At 38.2% G+C, this 17,008-nt stretch overlaps 1 protein-coding gene across 3 annotated transcripts in view; it reads right to left on the bottom strand.

The window, feature by feature from the left end:
* The window catches only part of PHEX (phosphate regulating endopeptidase X-linked), a 195,107-nt gene that overhangs the window by 43,396 nt on the left and 134,703 nt on the right, over positions 1-17,008 (bottom strand). For all 3 annotated transcript variants that reach the window (XM_001493470.7, XM_070256769.1, XM_023633503.2), the window contains 2 exons: positions 10,016-10,119; positions 993-1,051 (listed from right to left, as the gene is read on the bottom strand). In XM_001493470.7, the coding sequence (XP_001493520.1) occupies positions 993-1,051; positions 10,016-10,119 (163 nt within the window). The remainder of the gene's footprint in view (positions 1-992; positions 1,052-10,015; positions 10,120-17,008) is intronic.

The raw sequence follows: 17,008 nt of genomic DNA, 5'->3' as shown, positions 1-17,008 counted from the left end.
TCTTTGTGCGAACATGCCCACATTTGATTCATTTTCTGGCAGAAGGACATGTAGGTAATTCTCGTGTTTCTGCTATGAGCATTGTCACATGGCCTCCTCACACGAGACTTCTCTAGGGCAATGGTTTTCAAACTATGTTAGAGTTACCTGGAGGGCTGAATAAAACACATTTCTGAGCCCCACGTCCAGGGTTTGTGAACAAGTCTAAAGTGGGGCCCAAAAATCTGCATTTCTAACAAGTTCTGCCATGATGCTGTTGCTCCCAGGACCACACTTTGAGAATCACAGCTCCAGGTACACGCCCAGAGCACAAATGACGGTCACAGATATGCGTGCACATCTTTGGCTTTTCTAGGTGTTGCCAAATTGCTCTGCAAAATGAGTGAACTGATTTACACTTCCACCAGCAGTGAGTATGTGTCCATGGTGCCAACACTTGATACTGTCTGATTTTTAATTTGTGTCAATCTGATTTTTAATAATTTTTTAAACTTACCATGGCATTTATAATTACATGTACCCAAAACATGTAAATAAAAGAAAATCAAGACTTTATATCCTACAGTTAATAAGAACATTTCCCAACTTTTCTTATATATGAATAGTCCCCCCTCAAGTTCTACAATCTGCCCAGTTACTTGCCTGTTTTCCCCATCAATCCTAGAAATAAACAAAATGATATGGGTAAAATCTGTAAGATCATTATGAGAGGAAAGTGGAAGTTTGCTCCTTTTCACGGCCAACTTCATTGTAGTGTTATGTATTGTAGTTGATTTTTTTTTTTTTTTTACTCAATGGTGATATAAAGCTTTAAAAAAAAACAAAAGGTGAAGGGAATGAGGAAAATTGGGCATATGGATAGATGTTGGTGAACAACATACCTGGTCACTGTTGGGGGAAAATAAATAGCTCCCTACCCTTAACCACTGTCATGGAAAAGTTCCTTCCATTTTGTACCAGATTAACAAGGAAACCAAAAGCGGAGTACTCACGGATCTGGTTGGTGGATGCACTGTAGAAGGCATTGACCGTCGTTGGATTTGTAAACCACCTGTAGAAAGAGAAACAAATACCACCAAGTGATCCTCATTATCCAGGCAGGAGGGCAGCAACAAACACAACATGGTGGGATTTATTAGCAAACAACCAGGGAACAGTGGGGATGTGGGGCACGTGGGCAAATTATCACCTCAGTTTAGGACTATTGCTCTGCTCAATAAACAATCTCATCCTAAATTGAACATAGTTCAATGAGAATATATTAACATGCCTGGTTATTCACTGTTACTAACTTAGCGGAAAAAGGCAGCACCAGTGCTTCTGAAACAGCTTTAATGAGAAATTCTAGAATCTAAAGGCTCTCCCTGCAGATGGAAACACAGCAACAAGCTTATGTTTGCCAGGCCCTGTTCAATGGGTTCATGGGACAGCTGAGTTTCTATGCTGCATCACCTCTGACCTGTCCATTAAAACGTTCTGGATTGGTGACAACACAGAGGCCCTTGTAAAGAGAAATGAATAAAGTACAACCATGCTACCCAGAGGATCTGCCGACTCTGGTGGAAGTTTGCTGATTTAAGCACTGAAAAATAAAATGACTCATTCTGCCACTACCACAAACTAGCTGGGTGGTGTTGGAACAGCTGCCTATCTTCCTGGGGTTTAGCTTTAGCTATAAAATTAAGGTATTGCATTAGGAGATCTTGAGAGGACCTTCCAGCTACGAAGAGTCTACACTCCATTTTAAATGCATGGTAGGTTACTTAGATCCAGATTCAGCAAAATTTTTTCTGTGAAGAGTCATATCATAAACACTTAGGCATTTTTCAGGCCAAGAGGCAAAATCAAGGATGTTATATACATACTTGTATAGTGAGAGAAAATGTTCCACAAATTTTTACTGACAAAATTCAAAATATAATAATAATGAATACCTTTTATAATACAGGCCTATTAATGAGAAGAATGGAATTCTTTGGGGGCAGGATAACATTTTGTTTAATTGGGGTTCAAAGTCAGTGCTTCCCATCATCAAATTATCTCTAAAGGAGCCGGCCTGGTGGCATAGTGGTTAAGTTCATGCGCTCAGCTTCAGTGGCCCAGGGTTCAGAACCCAGCTGCAGACCTACACACTGCTTGTCAAGCCATGCTGTAGCAGCATCCCACATTACAAAGTGGAGGAAGATTGGCACAGATGTTAACTCAGCAACAATCTCCCTCATGCCAAAAGAGGATTGGCAACAGATGTTAGCTCAGGGCCAGTCTTCCTCACCAAAAGAAAAAAAAATGTATCTCTAAAAATCATTCTTAGCTCATGAGCCATACAAACACAGGCGGCAGGCAAGGTTTAGCCCAAAAGCCCTCGTTTGCCAACCCCAGACCTAGATGGCTGTGAGTTTCAGCCACTATGCTTTTATGATTAAAACCAAACAATTTGTCTTAAGCTAAATTCCTTTAAATAAACTTGTATAAATCCCTTTCTAGAACAATAATTTTGCTAATTTATGTTTAATAGAATAAGTATGTCAGACTAATAACTTATGTCAGACTAATATGAAACTGGGAGGAAACCCAAGTGTCGATTCTAGTTGGTCTGCCCATACCTTCTCCCCACCTATAAAGAAGTCCATGAATAGGTCATTCTATTATCATTATTATTATTATTATTACTATTATTATTATTAGCTAACATTCACTGAGTACTTACTATGTCCTAAGCACTTTCTATTCATAGGTTCTTGCCCATAGTAACTATAGGAATTATTAGCCCATTTCCCAGACGAGGACAATGAGACTTACAAGCATTATAAATTTGCACAAGGTTTGGTCTGATCTCAAACCAATTCTCTTAAATATGATATTATACTTGAGACATTACTGGAAATCAAGAGAGTGTCCCTTCTCTTGTCAAAACAGAAACCTATACCCGTTTCCATAAATGTATATCCTTTTCCTTCAAATTTAGAATTAGTATTTCAATAAGCTCTAATGTTTAACACAAACGTACTGGCTGGCCTACTTTCCTAAGGAAATAAGTTGATGGGAAAGCACCTTTATTGACCAAACGTCACTACCTTTAGTAGGTAGAATTACGGCCCCAAAAACGATGTCCTTGTCCTAATCCCTGGATCCTGTGACTATGTTACATTACGTGGCAAAAAAGGACTTTGCAGGTGTAATTAAGTTTAAGGACCTTGAAATAGGAAGATTATCCCGGATTATCCAAGTGGGCCCAATCTAATCACATGAGCTCTTAAGAGCAGCAAACCTTCTCTGGCTGGAATCCAAGAGATGCAAAGGAGGAGGAAGGCAGAAGAGACGCTGGCAGAACAGGAAGTCAGAGAGATTTCAAGAGTGAGAAGGATTTGTCATGCTGTTGCTGGCTCTGAGACGTAGGGGCCACGTCCAAGGACCAGAGAGAGACCTCTAGGAGCAAAGAGTGCCTCCCAGCTGATGGCCAGCAAGTGAGGAGGGACCTCAGTTCTACAGCAACAAGGAACTGGATTCTGCCAGCATTTGAATGAGCTTGGAAGAGGATTCTTCCCAGAGCCTCCTGCTAAGAGCCCAGCCAGCTGACACCCTGATTTCAGCCTTACGAAACCTGGAGCTGAAAAATTAGCCAAGCCAACCCACACTTCTGACCCAAAGAACTGTGAGATAATACATTTATGTTGTTTTGAGTTGCTACAGTTGTGGTAATTTGTTACAGCAACAACAGAAAACAAATACACCCAAAGAAGCAAGCATTTGTGTGTCTGCTGTTTGGGCCAAGAGGAGGATCCAAGCGCCTCTCAACTTGGCTTCTACATCACATTGGACTGAAACATAATACGTACAAAAGATTATACGGATTCCTAGAGCTCATCCTTTGTCTTCCCATCTCTCCCAACTCCCCTCCCTTTAGCACAGAAGAAACTTCCAAAACATTAGGGTAAGAGCCATGCAAGGAAAATGTTTCTAAATGCTGATGGACAAAGGTGGACAAAACAAAGAAATCAAACAACCAGATGGGGCCCCATCTGATGGGGCCTCTGAAGCTTCGGCAAGAATACCTAAAACATCTTATTTCAGACACACGGTCTCACCTTTCCTGACCTCCCAGAGCTCTTGCTGACTCTAGGCCACGTTAGGAGCCTTGATTAGACCCAGAACTGAGATTAACTGTCTGCACCAGTAGATCCTACCATTGCGGATGCTATGATTTCTTCTTATTGGTCAGTGCCCACACCAAATCAGCTGTTAAATATTCTGTATAGCACCCTGATTATATCCAAGTTTATTATATACTTAGTTTCATTATTCTCTAATGTAAGACTACCTGTGCTGGTTTTAATATGTGTTTGCAATTTTTTTCCCACTCCTCCCATTAAGAGGTGGAATCTAAATTCCTCTCCTCTTGCTCATGGGCTAGCCTTCATGACTCGCTGCTAAAGTATAAAATGCCATGGAAATGATACGGCATGACTTCCAATGCTAGGCAGTTAAAGCTGATACTACCTCCCCCTGGTGTGCACACGTGTACCCTCCCTCCCTTTCTCTTTCTCAGGAAACTTGCTCTTGGATGTTTCTTGCTTAATCAGCCCAGTACACATGGAGAGGTCATAGCAGGCAATCCAGCCAACAGCCAGCACCAACCACTAGAGGTCAGAGAGGAAGCCTCGCACATGACTCCAGCCCCAACCACTAATCTGACTGCAGCTACATGACAGACCATGAGCGAGAACCACCCAGCTTACCCTAGTGACCACCAGAGCCACGAGAGACGAGAATGAAAAATGATGGTTGTTTTAATCCTCCAAATTTGAGGGTGGCTTGTTATACAGTAGATAACTGAAACACTGAAAAGTTGGCTGACCACATACTGAGTCCTACCCAATAGGTTGAATTTTCCCATAAAAATGTTTCATTTTGGGGGCTGGCCCGGTGGCCAAGTGGTTGAGTTCACACGCTCCGCTGCAGGTGGCCCAGTGTTTCGTTGGTTCGAATCCTGGGAGCGGACATGGCACTGCTCGTCAAACCAAGCTGAGGCGGCGTCCCACATGCCACAACTAGAAGGACCCACAACGAAGAATATACAACTATGTACCGGGGGGCTTTGGGGAGAAAAAGGAAAAAAATAAAATCTTTAAAAAAACATGTTTCATTTTGCCCAACGCAATGGTTTTAAAAAGTACTGAATTGGAATTCTTTAAATGAGGTGTTCAATCACCAGTTCTGCACAGTCCTCACCACTCCCCACGATTTACACTTGTATGATTAACAAACGGTCACCATTTGTTAACTGATTGGGCCCTGAAGGCATATGAGCCTGCACAACTCACCTCCCCAAAATATTTTAAGTTCCTTATTGTCCAAGTGGTATATGCCAAGCAGAAGATAACTAAATCTATTTAAATGAATTTACTGCTATGTATACATCTACCTGAATAAACAAAGAATGTCAGTCAAGTGCTTTAAATTCTTCTTACTATGTCCTTAGGGTGTTCCTGCAGTCTGTGTCTGTGGAAGGATTTAGTGGAAAAGGTAGGAAGAGATCTCATATAAATTTTAAATCCAAAAAAGTATGGAGATGAAATTATACTGGACAATGGGATACATAAAAGGAGTGTAATACTGAAATACAATAATCTAAAGGAAAAGACATTGGTACTCTGATTTCTGTGGACCATGTAAAATAGAGATACATCAGGCTAAAGTTTTACATTTTACCTATCAACTCATAAAGATAATTTAGGGAATATGGAATGGAAAAACCATAGAGTATTAACTGCTTTATTTCTAATATCTGTAGATTAAAGCCTTCTCATTCTGTACTATAGATAATGCTTTTGCAAACAAAAATTCTGGGCAGAACCATAATTTGTATGGACACTTGATGTATTTTCACATATTTTTTCAAAAGCTAGAGAAAGAAAATCCAGACATGTTTGGTTACAGTAGAATGAGAGTGACTTAATAGGGAAGCTGGCTTAAAATCATTTCTGTCAAAGAAAGGGGATCCTGAGGGAAAGAAATTACTTTTGATTCAAGCAGAGCAGTGAAGTAAATCCTCTATTTTTAAGCAAGCTGATGAAATGACAATTCTGAGAACCAACCCCTAAATATGTACCTTCAGGGATGACCACCCAATTAATTTCATTCTTGCTGACATTCCCCATCGTGTTAGAAACTTCTTAATGCACATTAGTGCAGCTAAAATGGATTCCATGAGAATGAAAGATACAGGGTATTTATCTCCTATACTCACAAAGAAGCAAAATGTTATTTCAGGGCTTCGTGGAAATATAATCATGATGTGCTGTTCAAAGGAAACTAGCGTCATGGAGCTACTCCAGAATCATCCCCACTCGATTAACTTATGAATTTTCAAACCTAAAAGATGTCGATTAAAGCCAATGGGCATTATGAGGCTAAAACTGTCTATAATGTCTGAAAAGGACAAGCCCGAAATTTCTTTTAAAAAATGGACTATCATATCACTTACTGTGCAATGAGGACCTTAAATTTCTTAACATTGCTTTCCCTGAAATAGACATACAGTCTGAGGACACAAGAATTTCTAGCATTGCACTGATTTTCATTTCTGGAGATCATTTCCAGAAACATTAACCAATTTAATGCCCTTGTGAGAGAGGTATTTGTTTTCATTGACAGAGAAGCAAACTACACAAATCACAGTTTGCCTAAGCCCACAAAGTCAGCCAGCATTTTTCTAAGGCATGAATAAAATATTAGAAATAGTCCAGGTCATTAGAATCTGACAGCCCATCAGTATTTTAAGATAAGATTAAAGATGACACATTTAGGAGGTTTTCAATTAGCAACTCAGGACTTGCTGCACACCCAAATGAATAACAGTATTTTGAAACTGAAGAATTAACTTGGCAGCATCTTCAATATGGCGGAGTCCCTGAGAAGACCCTGAAAATTCACAAAAATACTGGTGAGATCCTTGAACTTTCCACAAGCTGCAAAAAGAAGAGTTTGAACTGATCTGAAGTAGATCTGAAAGGGCAGGATGACTTCGATAGATCTGTGACTACCATACTATATGCAGATGCTCACTGGGTTATTGGAAACCATTTGCTGAAGTCATTGAATTTGAGAAGCTAGTTTTAGAATCCTAAGTCTAAAATTTCTATTGAATAATTTGGGTTGAGAATGAAAGAGGAGAGATGGACTGAGAGATACTGTGATGAGAGGAGAGATTCAAAGACAGTGGAGCAGATGGCTTTAAACCAGTTGTCTGTCATTTCCAAAGATGTTCTAAAGCCTTCTGCTTTCTTCCTTTGTGCTTTTGATTGGAATCAGGAATGGGTAGAGGAGTGGTTCAGCTTTAGACCTACTTCTTACAGTCAAATACTTTTAACTAACTTTGTGGGTGTGTGTTGTAGAAAGGTTTGAAGGGCAGAGAGCAGGGATGGCTAAATGGGACCCATGACTAAGAGGGACAGGTGGCAATCACGAACCAAGGGAGGGTATGGGGACTAGAGTTCCTAGAGGCCAGAACAGAGCAGGGAGTTGGAAGGGAGAGTAACAAAAGACCCAGAGAGCATAAAAAGAGCCAGCCAAAGATCTGGACACCAGAATATCAGCCAAGGTTAAAAAGTGGGCTATGGAAAAAAAAAAGTGGGCCTTGGAAGCCAGGTTTCCAGCCACAATGACATGAAAAGGTCAACAAATCCTTTCCATAAAAATCAAGCAAAAAACTGGACAAAACTGCCAACGAACAACCATTTTATAGAGCTCTAGGAACTGATCAAATACCAACAACAAATTGAAAAACATTTAACTTTGAAAAACTTCTAGAGCTTGGGAGTAAGTAGAACAGGTGTGTGTGGCCTTCTTGCCTGGGACTGCTCCCATCCCTCTCAGCTCTGTCAGTGAGAACTTAGTTTTATCAGGATAAGGTTGGCCGCAAAATCAGGAGCTTTGCTGCCAAAGGGGGTGGACTCAGTTGGGGGTGGAGGTGAAAACCTGCAGCTCTGTCAGCTAAAAGTGGTGAACTTGGTTGAAAACAAATGAGGAAAACCCACAGCTATGCTAGCCTGAAGCTATAGTTCCCACTGGGGAGAGTGATGGACCAGCCAGAAGTTTAGAAGGGAGATCCTGGAACTGAAAGAGTCATAGATGGGCGAGATAAGCTCTCCATATATCCCAGGCTAACTGGGAAATTAGGCACATGTGCAGGGGAGACCTCAGAGAGCCCAGTAGAAAGTAAACCCCAAGGCCGACTGGGAACTGGTTGCACCCCCAACTCCCCACAGATCAAGTGGCAGAGGGCAGAAGCCCTATAGGCTTGAGGTGTTTAAGCACAAACTCTGCCCTGATCCCCAGCTGAGTACTAAGCTATGTAGACACAGGGATATCCACTAGGAAGGGAGGCTAAAAACTAAAAATAAGAATTAAAAAGAATGCTCAGAGACATCCATGATCACATACTATAGGGGAGACAGATTCTGTAGTGTAAATCTAGGAAAGTTACTTCTAAAAAAGCCTCAAAAAAATAAACCAGAATCCACAGTTGCTACAAAATATTATCTAAAATGTCATTTTCAACAACAAAAAATTATGCTATGCACAGAAAAAGTATAATAAAAAAAGCAATCAATAAAAACTGACTCTGGGTGAGCCCAGATGTTGGACTTAGCAAAGACTTAAAAGCAGCCATTATAAAGTATAGTCACTTGTCACTTAAGGATGAGGATATATACCAAGAAATGTGTCATTAGGCGATTTTGTTGTTGTGTGAACATCATAGATTGTACTTACACAAACCTACATGGTATAGTCTACTACACACCTAGGCTATACAGTACTAATCTTATGGGACCACTGTGTACATGTGGTCCATTGTTAACCAAAACATCATTATGTGGTGCACGACTGTAGACTAGAAAATTAAAATGAACTATAGTCAAAAAATTAATGAAAAATATGATGACAATGACTCACCAAAGAATCACAACAGAGAAACAGAAACTATAAAATACAACCAGATGGAAATTCTAGAGTTGAAAAGTACAATAATCAAAATGAAAAATTTGTTAGACAGGTCAACAGCAAATTTGAGAATGCAGAAAAAACAATCAGTGAATTTGAAGTTAGATCAATAGAAATTATCCAATCTGGGGAACAGAGAGAAAAAACATTGGAGAAGTGGGCTATAGCAGAACAGAGTCAAAAGCACCAGCAGGCAGAACAAAACGTAATCTAAACCTGAGCAGAAGTTGTTCTCAATTGTAAGCCTCTTATTCATTTGTAAAATGGGGCTAATAAATAGTACCTAGATCTTACAGAATTGATGAGAGGATAAAATGAATTAAAACATGTAATGCACTTCCTGGCACACTGTAAACACATAATAATTGTTAGCTGCTATCATTATCATCATCATATACATTTTCCTAGGGAAAGAAATCATGGCTGGCCCTGGCCCAAAAGTTCCTAGGGAAAAATTCCTACCTGTAGGGAAAGTTCCTACAGGCAGCTAGGAAGAAGGGGGATAAATCATAACTGCTATTGGAGGCAAATAATAGAGCTATCAGTTCTCAACAAATATTTCCTAGTTGCTTCATAATTATACAATTACTTCTACATTTGTAATCATACTTTATTTTTAAAATGTTTTTTCTTTTTTAAGATCTTCAAAAGTTTCTACCTGAGTGTGAAATTCTAGAGAAATTTGTTTTACATATATATATATATATATATATATATATATATATATATATTCCTAACTAGACCTAAAAATGAATTCAATGTCTTCATCCTAATAAGCCTTCTTTCGATATGTTTTGATGCTAGGAGTGGGGGAGGCCATAATTAGATTGAAGAACTGACTCATATAAAATCAGAAATAAGAGTTGCCAAAACATAACACAGATTTTGCCAAACCAAGATAACTGGCAAGCCAGCTACTCTGACTTGAGGGAAATTACAAAGTTTGATCTAAAGAGACTCCACTTTCCACCAACATATTTATGTATTTCATGTTTTTTTTTTTTTTACTCACTCTGTTTTTGGAACAGCTTTTCTCAGCCAGAAGAAATCAGATTGTGCTAAATACTTGCGGGTTTGCAGGACGTTGCCAAAGTAGTCAGATTCTGAAAACTTGATCTGAATAAAACAAACCACAATCATCATTGTTCTAAGTGCAGACAAGAGATGGCTCTGAAAAAAGACTTCAGTGCACAAATGAGAGACCAAGGGAGAGGCTGCACTCCTTATAGAATCTCTCAGCCATCACCGGTTAACCCAGTAGTCACAAAGCCATGAAATTTAATCTCAGTGATTTTCTTTAACAATAAAAAGCTCAAAAATCAATATGCTCATTTCTGGATCACAGTAGAAAACAAGAGAAGCTGCAGTAATTTACAATGCATTTCATTTGCTTTATAATTGAAAAATCTACTTTAACCTTTATAGAACCTATTACCCTAGGTTTGAAATTTCTTGGCCCACATGAGTCCGTGATCTTTTCTAAAATGTGTACTTTACTTATTTGTAACATAGGTTCTTCTAATAACATTCAGTTTAGTCAGGGGAAACCTCACTTAGCTTATAGATGATGATTTAGTCAAATGTTAAAATCCAACTTACTATAACCAGCGTTTGCTCATGAAGGAAAAAAATGAAAGCAATTCAGAGACTTATTTTCCAACCTGAGCACAATAGTTACTAGAATAATTATTAATAGAATTTATCTATTAATACTCAAAAAATGCTCTGATCACTGAAAATTAATGGAATTATAGAGGCAAATCATGGATTACAGTTTGCATGGAGAAAACAGGAAGTTGATGGCTCAGAACAATGTTGTCTATTAAAATAGGGAAACAGACATAATTGATTCTTGAGTTCCTTTTCTTTTTTTGGAAGGAGAACGGCCAACAGTTTCAATTCTATAGGCACTCTATTTAGAAAACTAGCAGTACTTAACCTGAAGTTGTAAATAATATCTGTGTAATGGTAAAAGCAATGGTTTTTAATGATCTCTAAAGCTTTGGTTTTAACATATTGCTGTAGCAAATAAGACAAGAAAAATACATATTTGAATAAACAAATAAGCAAGAGTAATCAAATTCTTATTAGCTGTAATATTTTTATAAATTTAAACCATGATACTCATTTAAAAGAAAAAATAAAATACAGCAAATGAATGTATATGAAACCCACAGGCATTATATTACAGATATGAATATATATACACAACTTGATGGTTATAGACTTGACAGAGGCCTATTTGTCAGCCAATGTCTGACTCAGGTTTATCTCTTCCAAAACATATAGTGGGTACTCATTATGTCTGTACAGTAACTTTCGCTAATGATTAATCTTAATCTTTCCAGGGGGCCAACCCAAAATATAAAGAAAGGAACAAAATAACTAAAGTCAGGAATGAAAGTACCAATTCCTAGCATCCTTGGTGTTCTTACTTGGCCAACAAGTTATAAAAGATATGACTTTAAGTTGTCCCTCCCTCAATCCTCTTAGGGATGTGGCTGAAAAATAAATGGTGATATAGTCACATAAGAGAAAACAATACAGCAGTTTAAACAAATGATCTGTATGTTTGAACACGAAATAATCTCAAGAGCAATGCTGAATGAATAAGGCAAGTTGTATGTATGAGAGAATTTAAAGTTTTAAAACATGTAAAACTACTATATGTTGTTTATGGAGACATACCTATGTAGCAAAAGCATAAAGAAATGCATCAAAATGATAAATACTGAATTCAAGATAGTGTTTATATCTAGGGAAGGAGGTAGCAAGGAGGAAGGACAAGGGTTAGGAAGGATTAGGTTTACACAAGGGACTCCAGAAAGAATTTCCAACGTATCTGTTTTATTCACTTAAAATGTGTATGTGGAACAGGAACAAGACAAGGATGCCCAGTATCACCACTCTTATCCAACATAGTACTGGAGGTTTTGGCCAGAGCAATTAGGCAAGAGAAAGAAATAAAGGGAATCCAAATAGGGAGCGAAGAAGTGAAACTCTCGCTGTTTGCTGATGACATGATCTTATATATAGAAAACCCTAAAGAATCTGTTGGAAAACTATTAGAAATAATTAACAACTACAGTAAAGTTGCAAGGTACAAAATAAACTTACAAAAATTCAGTTGCATTTCCATACTCTAATAACGAACTTACAGAAAGAGAACTCAAGAATACAATTCCGTTTACAATCACAACAAAAGGAATAAAATACCTAGGAATAAATTTAAGTAAGGAGGTGAAGGACTTATACAATGAAAACTATAAGACATTATTGAAAGAAATAAAGAGATGGAAAGAGATTCCATGCACACGGATTGGAAGAATAAACATAGTTAAAATGTCCATACTACCCAAAGCAATCTACAGATTCAATGCAATACCTATCAGAATCTCAGTGACATTCTTCACAGAACTAGAACAAAGAATCCTAAAATTCATATGGGGCAACCAAAGACCCCAAATAGCTAAAGCAATCCTGAGAAAAAAGAACAAAGCTAGATGCATCACAATCTCTGACTTCAAAATGTACTACAAAGCCATAGTAATCAAAACAGCGTGGTACTGGTACAAAAACAGGCACACAGATCAATGGAACAGAACTGAAAGCCCAGAAATAAAACCGCACATCTATGGACAGCTAATCTTTGACAAAGGTGCCAAGAAAATACAGTGGAAAAAAGACAGTCTCTTCAATAAATGGTGTTGGAAAATCGGGACAAACACTTGCAAAAGAATAAAAGTAGACCATTATCTCATGCCATACACAAAAATAGATTCAAAATGGATCAAAAACTTAAAGATAAGTCCTGAAACCATAAGACTTCTGGAAGATAATATAGATAATACACTCTTTGATGTCGAACTTAAAAGGATCTTTACAAATACTACATCCTCTCAGACAAGGGAAACAAAATAAAAAATAAACAAGTGGGACTTCATCTGACTAAAGAGCTTCTTCAAGGCAAAAGAAACTAGGATCAAAACCAAAAGACAACCAACCAATTGGGAGAAAATATTTGCAAATCATATATCAGACAAGGGGTTAATCTCCATAATATATAAGGAACTCACACAACTGAACAAAAAAACAACCTGATCAAAAAATGGGCAGAGGAAATGAACAGACATTTTTCCAAAGAAGATATACAGATGGCCAATAAACACATGAAAAGATGTTCAATGTCACCATCATCAGGGAAATTCAAATCAAAACTACACTAAGATACCACCTTATGCCTGTTAAAAGGGCTATAATCACTAAGACTAAAAATAACAAATGTTGGAGAGAGTGTGGAGAAAAGGGAACCCTCATACACTGCTGGTAGGAATGCAAACTGATGCAGCCACTATGGAAAACAGTATGGAGACTCCTCAAAAAACTAAAAATAGAAATACCATAAGACCCGGCTATCCCACTACTGGGTATCTACCCAAACAACTTGAAATCAACAATCCAAAGTAACATATGCATCCCTATGTTCATTGCAGCACTATTCACAATAGCCAAGACATGGAAACAATCCAAGTGTCCATCGACTGATGATTGGATAAAGAAGATGTGGTATATATATATACAATGGAATACTACTCAGCCATTAAAAAAAGACAAAGTCATCCCATTTGCAACAACATGGATGGACCTGGCGGGTATTATGCTAAGCAAAATAAGCCAGACTGAGAAAGACAAACACCGTATGATTTCACTCATATGTGGAATATAAACAAACACATGGACAAAGAAAACAGTTCAGTGATTGCCAGGGGAAGGGGGGTGGCAAGTGAGCATAGGGGGTGAAGGGGAGCACTTACGTGGTGACAGTCAAGAAATAATGTACAACTGAAATTTCACAATGATGTAAACTATTATGAACTCAATAAAAAAAAGAAAGCAAAAAGTGTGTGTGTGCGTGCATAAAGCTAATATGGTAATATGTTTAATATTTGTTAAAGCTAGAGATGTTCAAAATGTGATTTTATATACTTTTCCAATGTTTGAGACACTTCATAACAAAATGAAATCTTACAATTGATTGCATTTTAAGACAGACATTTATACTCAGCCTCAGAAGAACCAGAACAAGCTCCTTGTTCTAGGAAGCAAGTTTAACTAGCCATCCTAATGCATTCCTGAATCATATAGTTAAAAGATGTGTCCACTGTTCAATCTTTAGCCTTTTTCAGCTTTTGTTCTGAAGACAGCTCTGCCAGTACTTTCAGAATATGATTGTAACTGACAGAAAATTCAGATATGTTCTTGAGTTCAAATTACTTTCTGGGAAATTCTTCCAAAGGAATTTCCTTCAAAAGTATTAGGGGTTTTTTTTTGGGGGGGGGGGGTGTAATGTCAGTTGTTACTTTCAGAAGAGTTTGCTAATCATGATACTTTCCTGTTCCATTTGAAAAAAAAAAAAAAAGCTTGACATTCACATTGTTCTATAGACAGTAAATGGAAAACCATGCAAAAATTTCCTAATGAAGAGTCCCAACTCCAAAAATACTTTAAATAAGTTCCTACCACAGCCATGAAAATCATCATGGGGAGCAAAACTCAGAGGCACGTAATTACAATTTGCCAACAACTTACCTATGCTTAGAAGGACAATTTTTAAATTGTTTTAATTATTAAACTGAGACTATTTGCTATTTCTTAGCCAGGTTTAATTGATCTACTATTCCATTTATTTAATGGAAATCACAGGTAATAGGAAACAAATTTTACTTTTTCCTGTGAGACAGGTTAAGTGTTTAGGGGTAGGGAGGAGCCAGCCACTGTCATTCCCATATGATAGATGGGAAACAGAGCTAGAGAGATCATGGAACTTGGCAAAGCCATACAGTCCAAATCACTAGGCTCCTACTACTTCAATGTTATCTTCATTGGCCCTAATAAGAAAACTGGTGACTCAAAAGAAAGAGTACAGAGAAGGAGGAGGAGAAGGTAAGAATTATGGGTGGAAGGAGAAGCAGTGATTAAGTAAATCATGGTACAGTTTACTTAATGTCATACAGCGGTTAAAATAATGGTAATGAAGGCTATGGAAGACAAGGATAAAACAATATGTTAACCATAAAGGTCAGTATACAAAATTATATACAAGCATCAATTACAGCTATACAAAAATAGAAAGACAAAATAACACACTTAAACTGAAGTATGTATTATTATGCTCGAGTACCAATATTATGGGTGCTTTCTCGTTCCTTTACTCTATTTCTCAATTTTTCCATCATGTGCTACGACTTTGATAATTTCAAATATTTCAATAGGCCCTTGAGTGAGAAAAAGCTATGAAACCCAGCAACCATTGGGAAAGTTCCACTTGTTGTAGAGAGAGCAACAAGAATGAATGCCCATGAATATTTTAAAACCACTTGTAATCTTCAAAAAAAAAGTTTAAACTCTGCAAGGGACAATAATTGGATCAAAAGCCTCTTGTCCTTTCAATTAGTGGTGAAAATCTAGGTCAAGTTGGTAATGACTTTCAATCAATTCCATCTCCTGACTTTTCAATTGAGTGACCTTTGGGGAAATAATTGAGCCTCTCCTGTCATTTCCTAGGAATAGCTGTCCAGATCATAAAATTTAGGGGAATTAGAATTTCTCTTCTTGGAAATCCTATCTCGGATGCCAAGCACCAAATGCCACAGACTAAATGGAAGGATAAAGCTATTACCCTCCTCCCCGAAGGTGAGGGACACGTAACAAGGGCAGAACAAGGAAATGTGATCAACTTCTCTGTAGGATCAGTAAGCATATGTTGACAAGACACTTCATAAGCCAATAGGAAGTACAGATTCTAGAACACTTTTTGTTCAAGTTAAATCTAATTTAAGATATTCAGAGATATATCCAAATACCTATAAGAAAGATTTTGTTAGGCACCCAAAGAATTTTCTAAATACTTAACGGAATCCAGATTTTATATTTATGCTTTCCCTTATTTAAATAACTAATATGCAAGATTGCTGTGTTTAGATGGCTTTGCCCACAAGTACTATGTGTGTACACATACATACATACCTACATACAGGGGTGATGATTTAAATGTTTAACAACCTGCATGTATGGTACACTGTGGAAGATGCAGTTCCCACAAGCAGCCACATAAGGGTGACTCTGAGGGAATGCCAGCCAGCACATCAGCCAGGAACCAGACGCCCTGTCACTACTACTAGGAGCAAGGGGAGGTCTTGGTCTGCTCTGACCAGTGGAACACTCAAGATGGAGGCCAGTGCATAGGAGTTATGGAGGGCTAGCAGGCCACTCTTGGCTCACCAGAGCCATGGTGGCCAGAGATCACTTGGCAGAGCTGAGGGCAATGTTTTGTTTTTTTAATAAATAGTACAGAACTGTTCCAATATTTTAACAACCTGTTTTTCCGGAGCATCCCACCTAAATACCACCTCACTCTTGCATAGTGGCAGTAGGACTCTGTCATTTATACACACACAAAACACACACACATATATACACAAGTGTTCCACTGGCCAGAGCTGACCAAGACCTACCCCAGAGAATATTATATGGGTTCACATATCTATGTATCTCTATGTGCATATTTATATGTTTACATATGTATGTGTATATCACTCACAGAAACTGTTCTTCTGAAATTCTCCTAAGTAAATGGAGGCCAGCTGTGGTTCTGACTTTAGCCTCTACTGCAATTCTCCATTGGCTTACACAAGAATGAGTCAAGTGCCTAATGGTGTCAATTATTTACCTATTGTCTCTCAGTTTCATGCCTACCCTTTAACACTGTTCTATAAGGCTGGGTTTTAGAATCTGAAAACTATGTTTCCCAGGCTCTGCTTCCAGTTGGTTTCCTGCCAACAGGAGGCACTGGGGGAAATAAGCAGGTGGCAGGAGGAGAAAGGATGCTGTGTTTGTTCTCTTTCATTCTCTCTCTCTCCTCTTTCTTCTTCTGACAATGACTCTGGAAGAATCTTCAGTCCCTCCTCCACAGTCCCAGCTCTGGAGTGGTGGTTCCTCCTCTGCT

This window comes from Equus caballus, chromosome X, assembly GCF_041296265.1.
Source record: "Equus caballus isolate H_3958 breed thoroughbred chromosome X, TB-T2T, whole genome shotgun sequence".
Classification (NCBI taxonomy): domain Eukaryota; kingdom Metazoa; phylum Chordata; class Mammalia; order Perissodactyla; family Equidae; genus Equus; species Equus caballus.
Note: the sequence above shows the minus strand (reverse complement) of the source record. Positions and strands in the feature narration are given on the sequence as shown.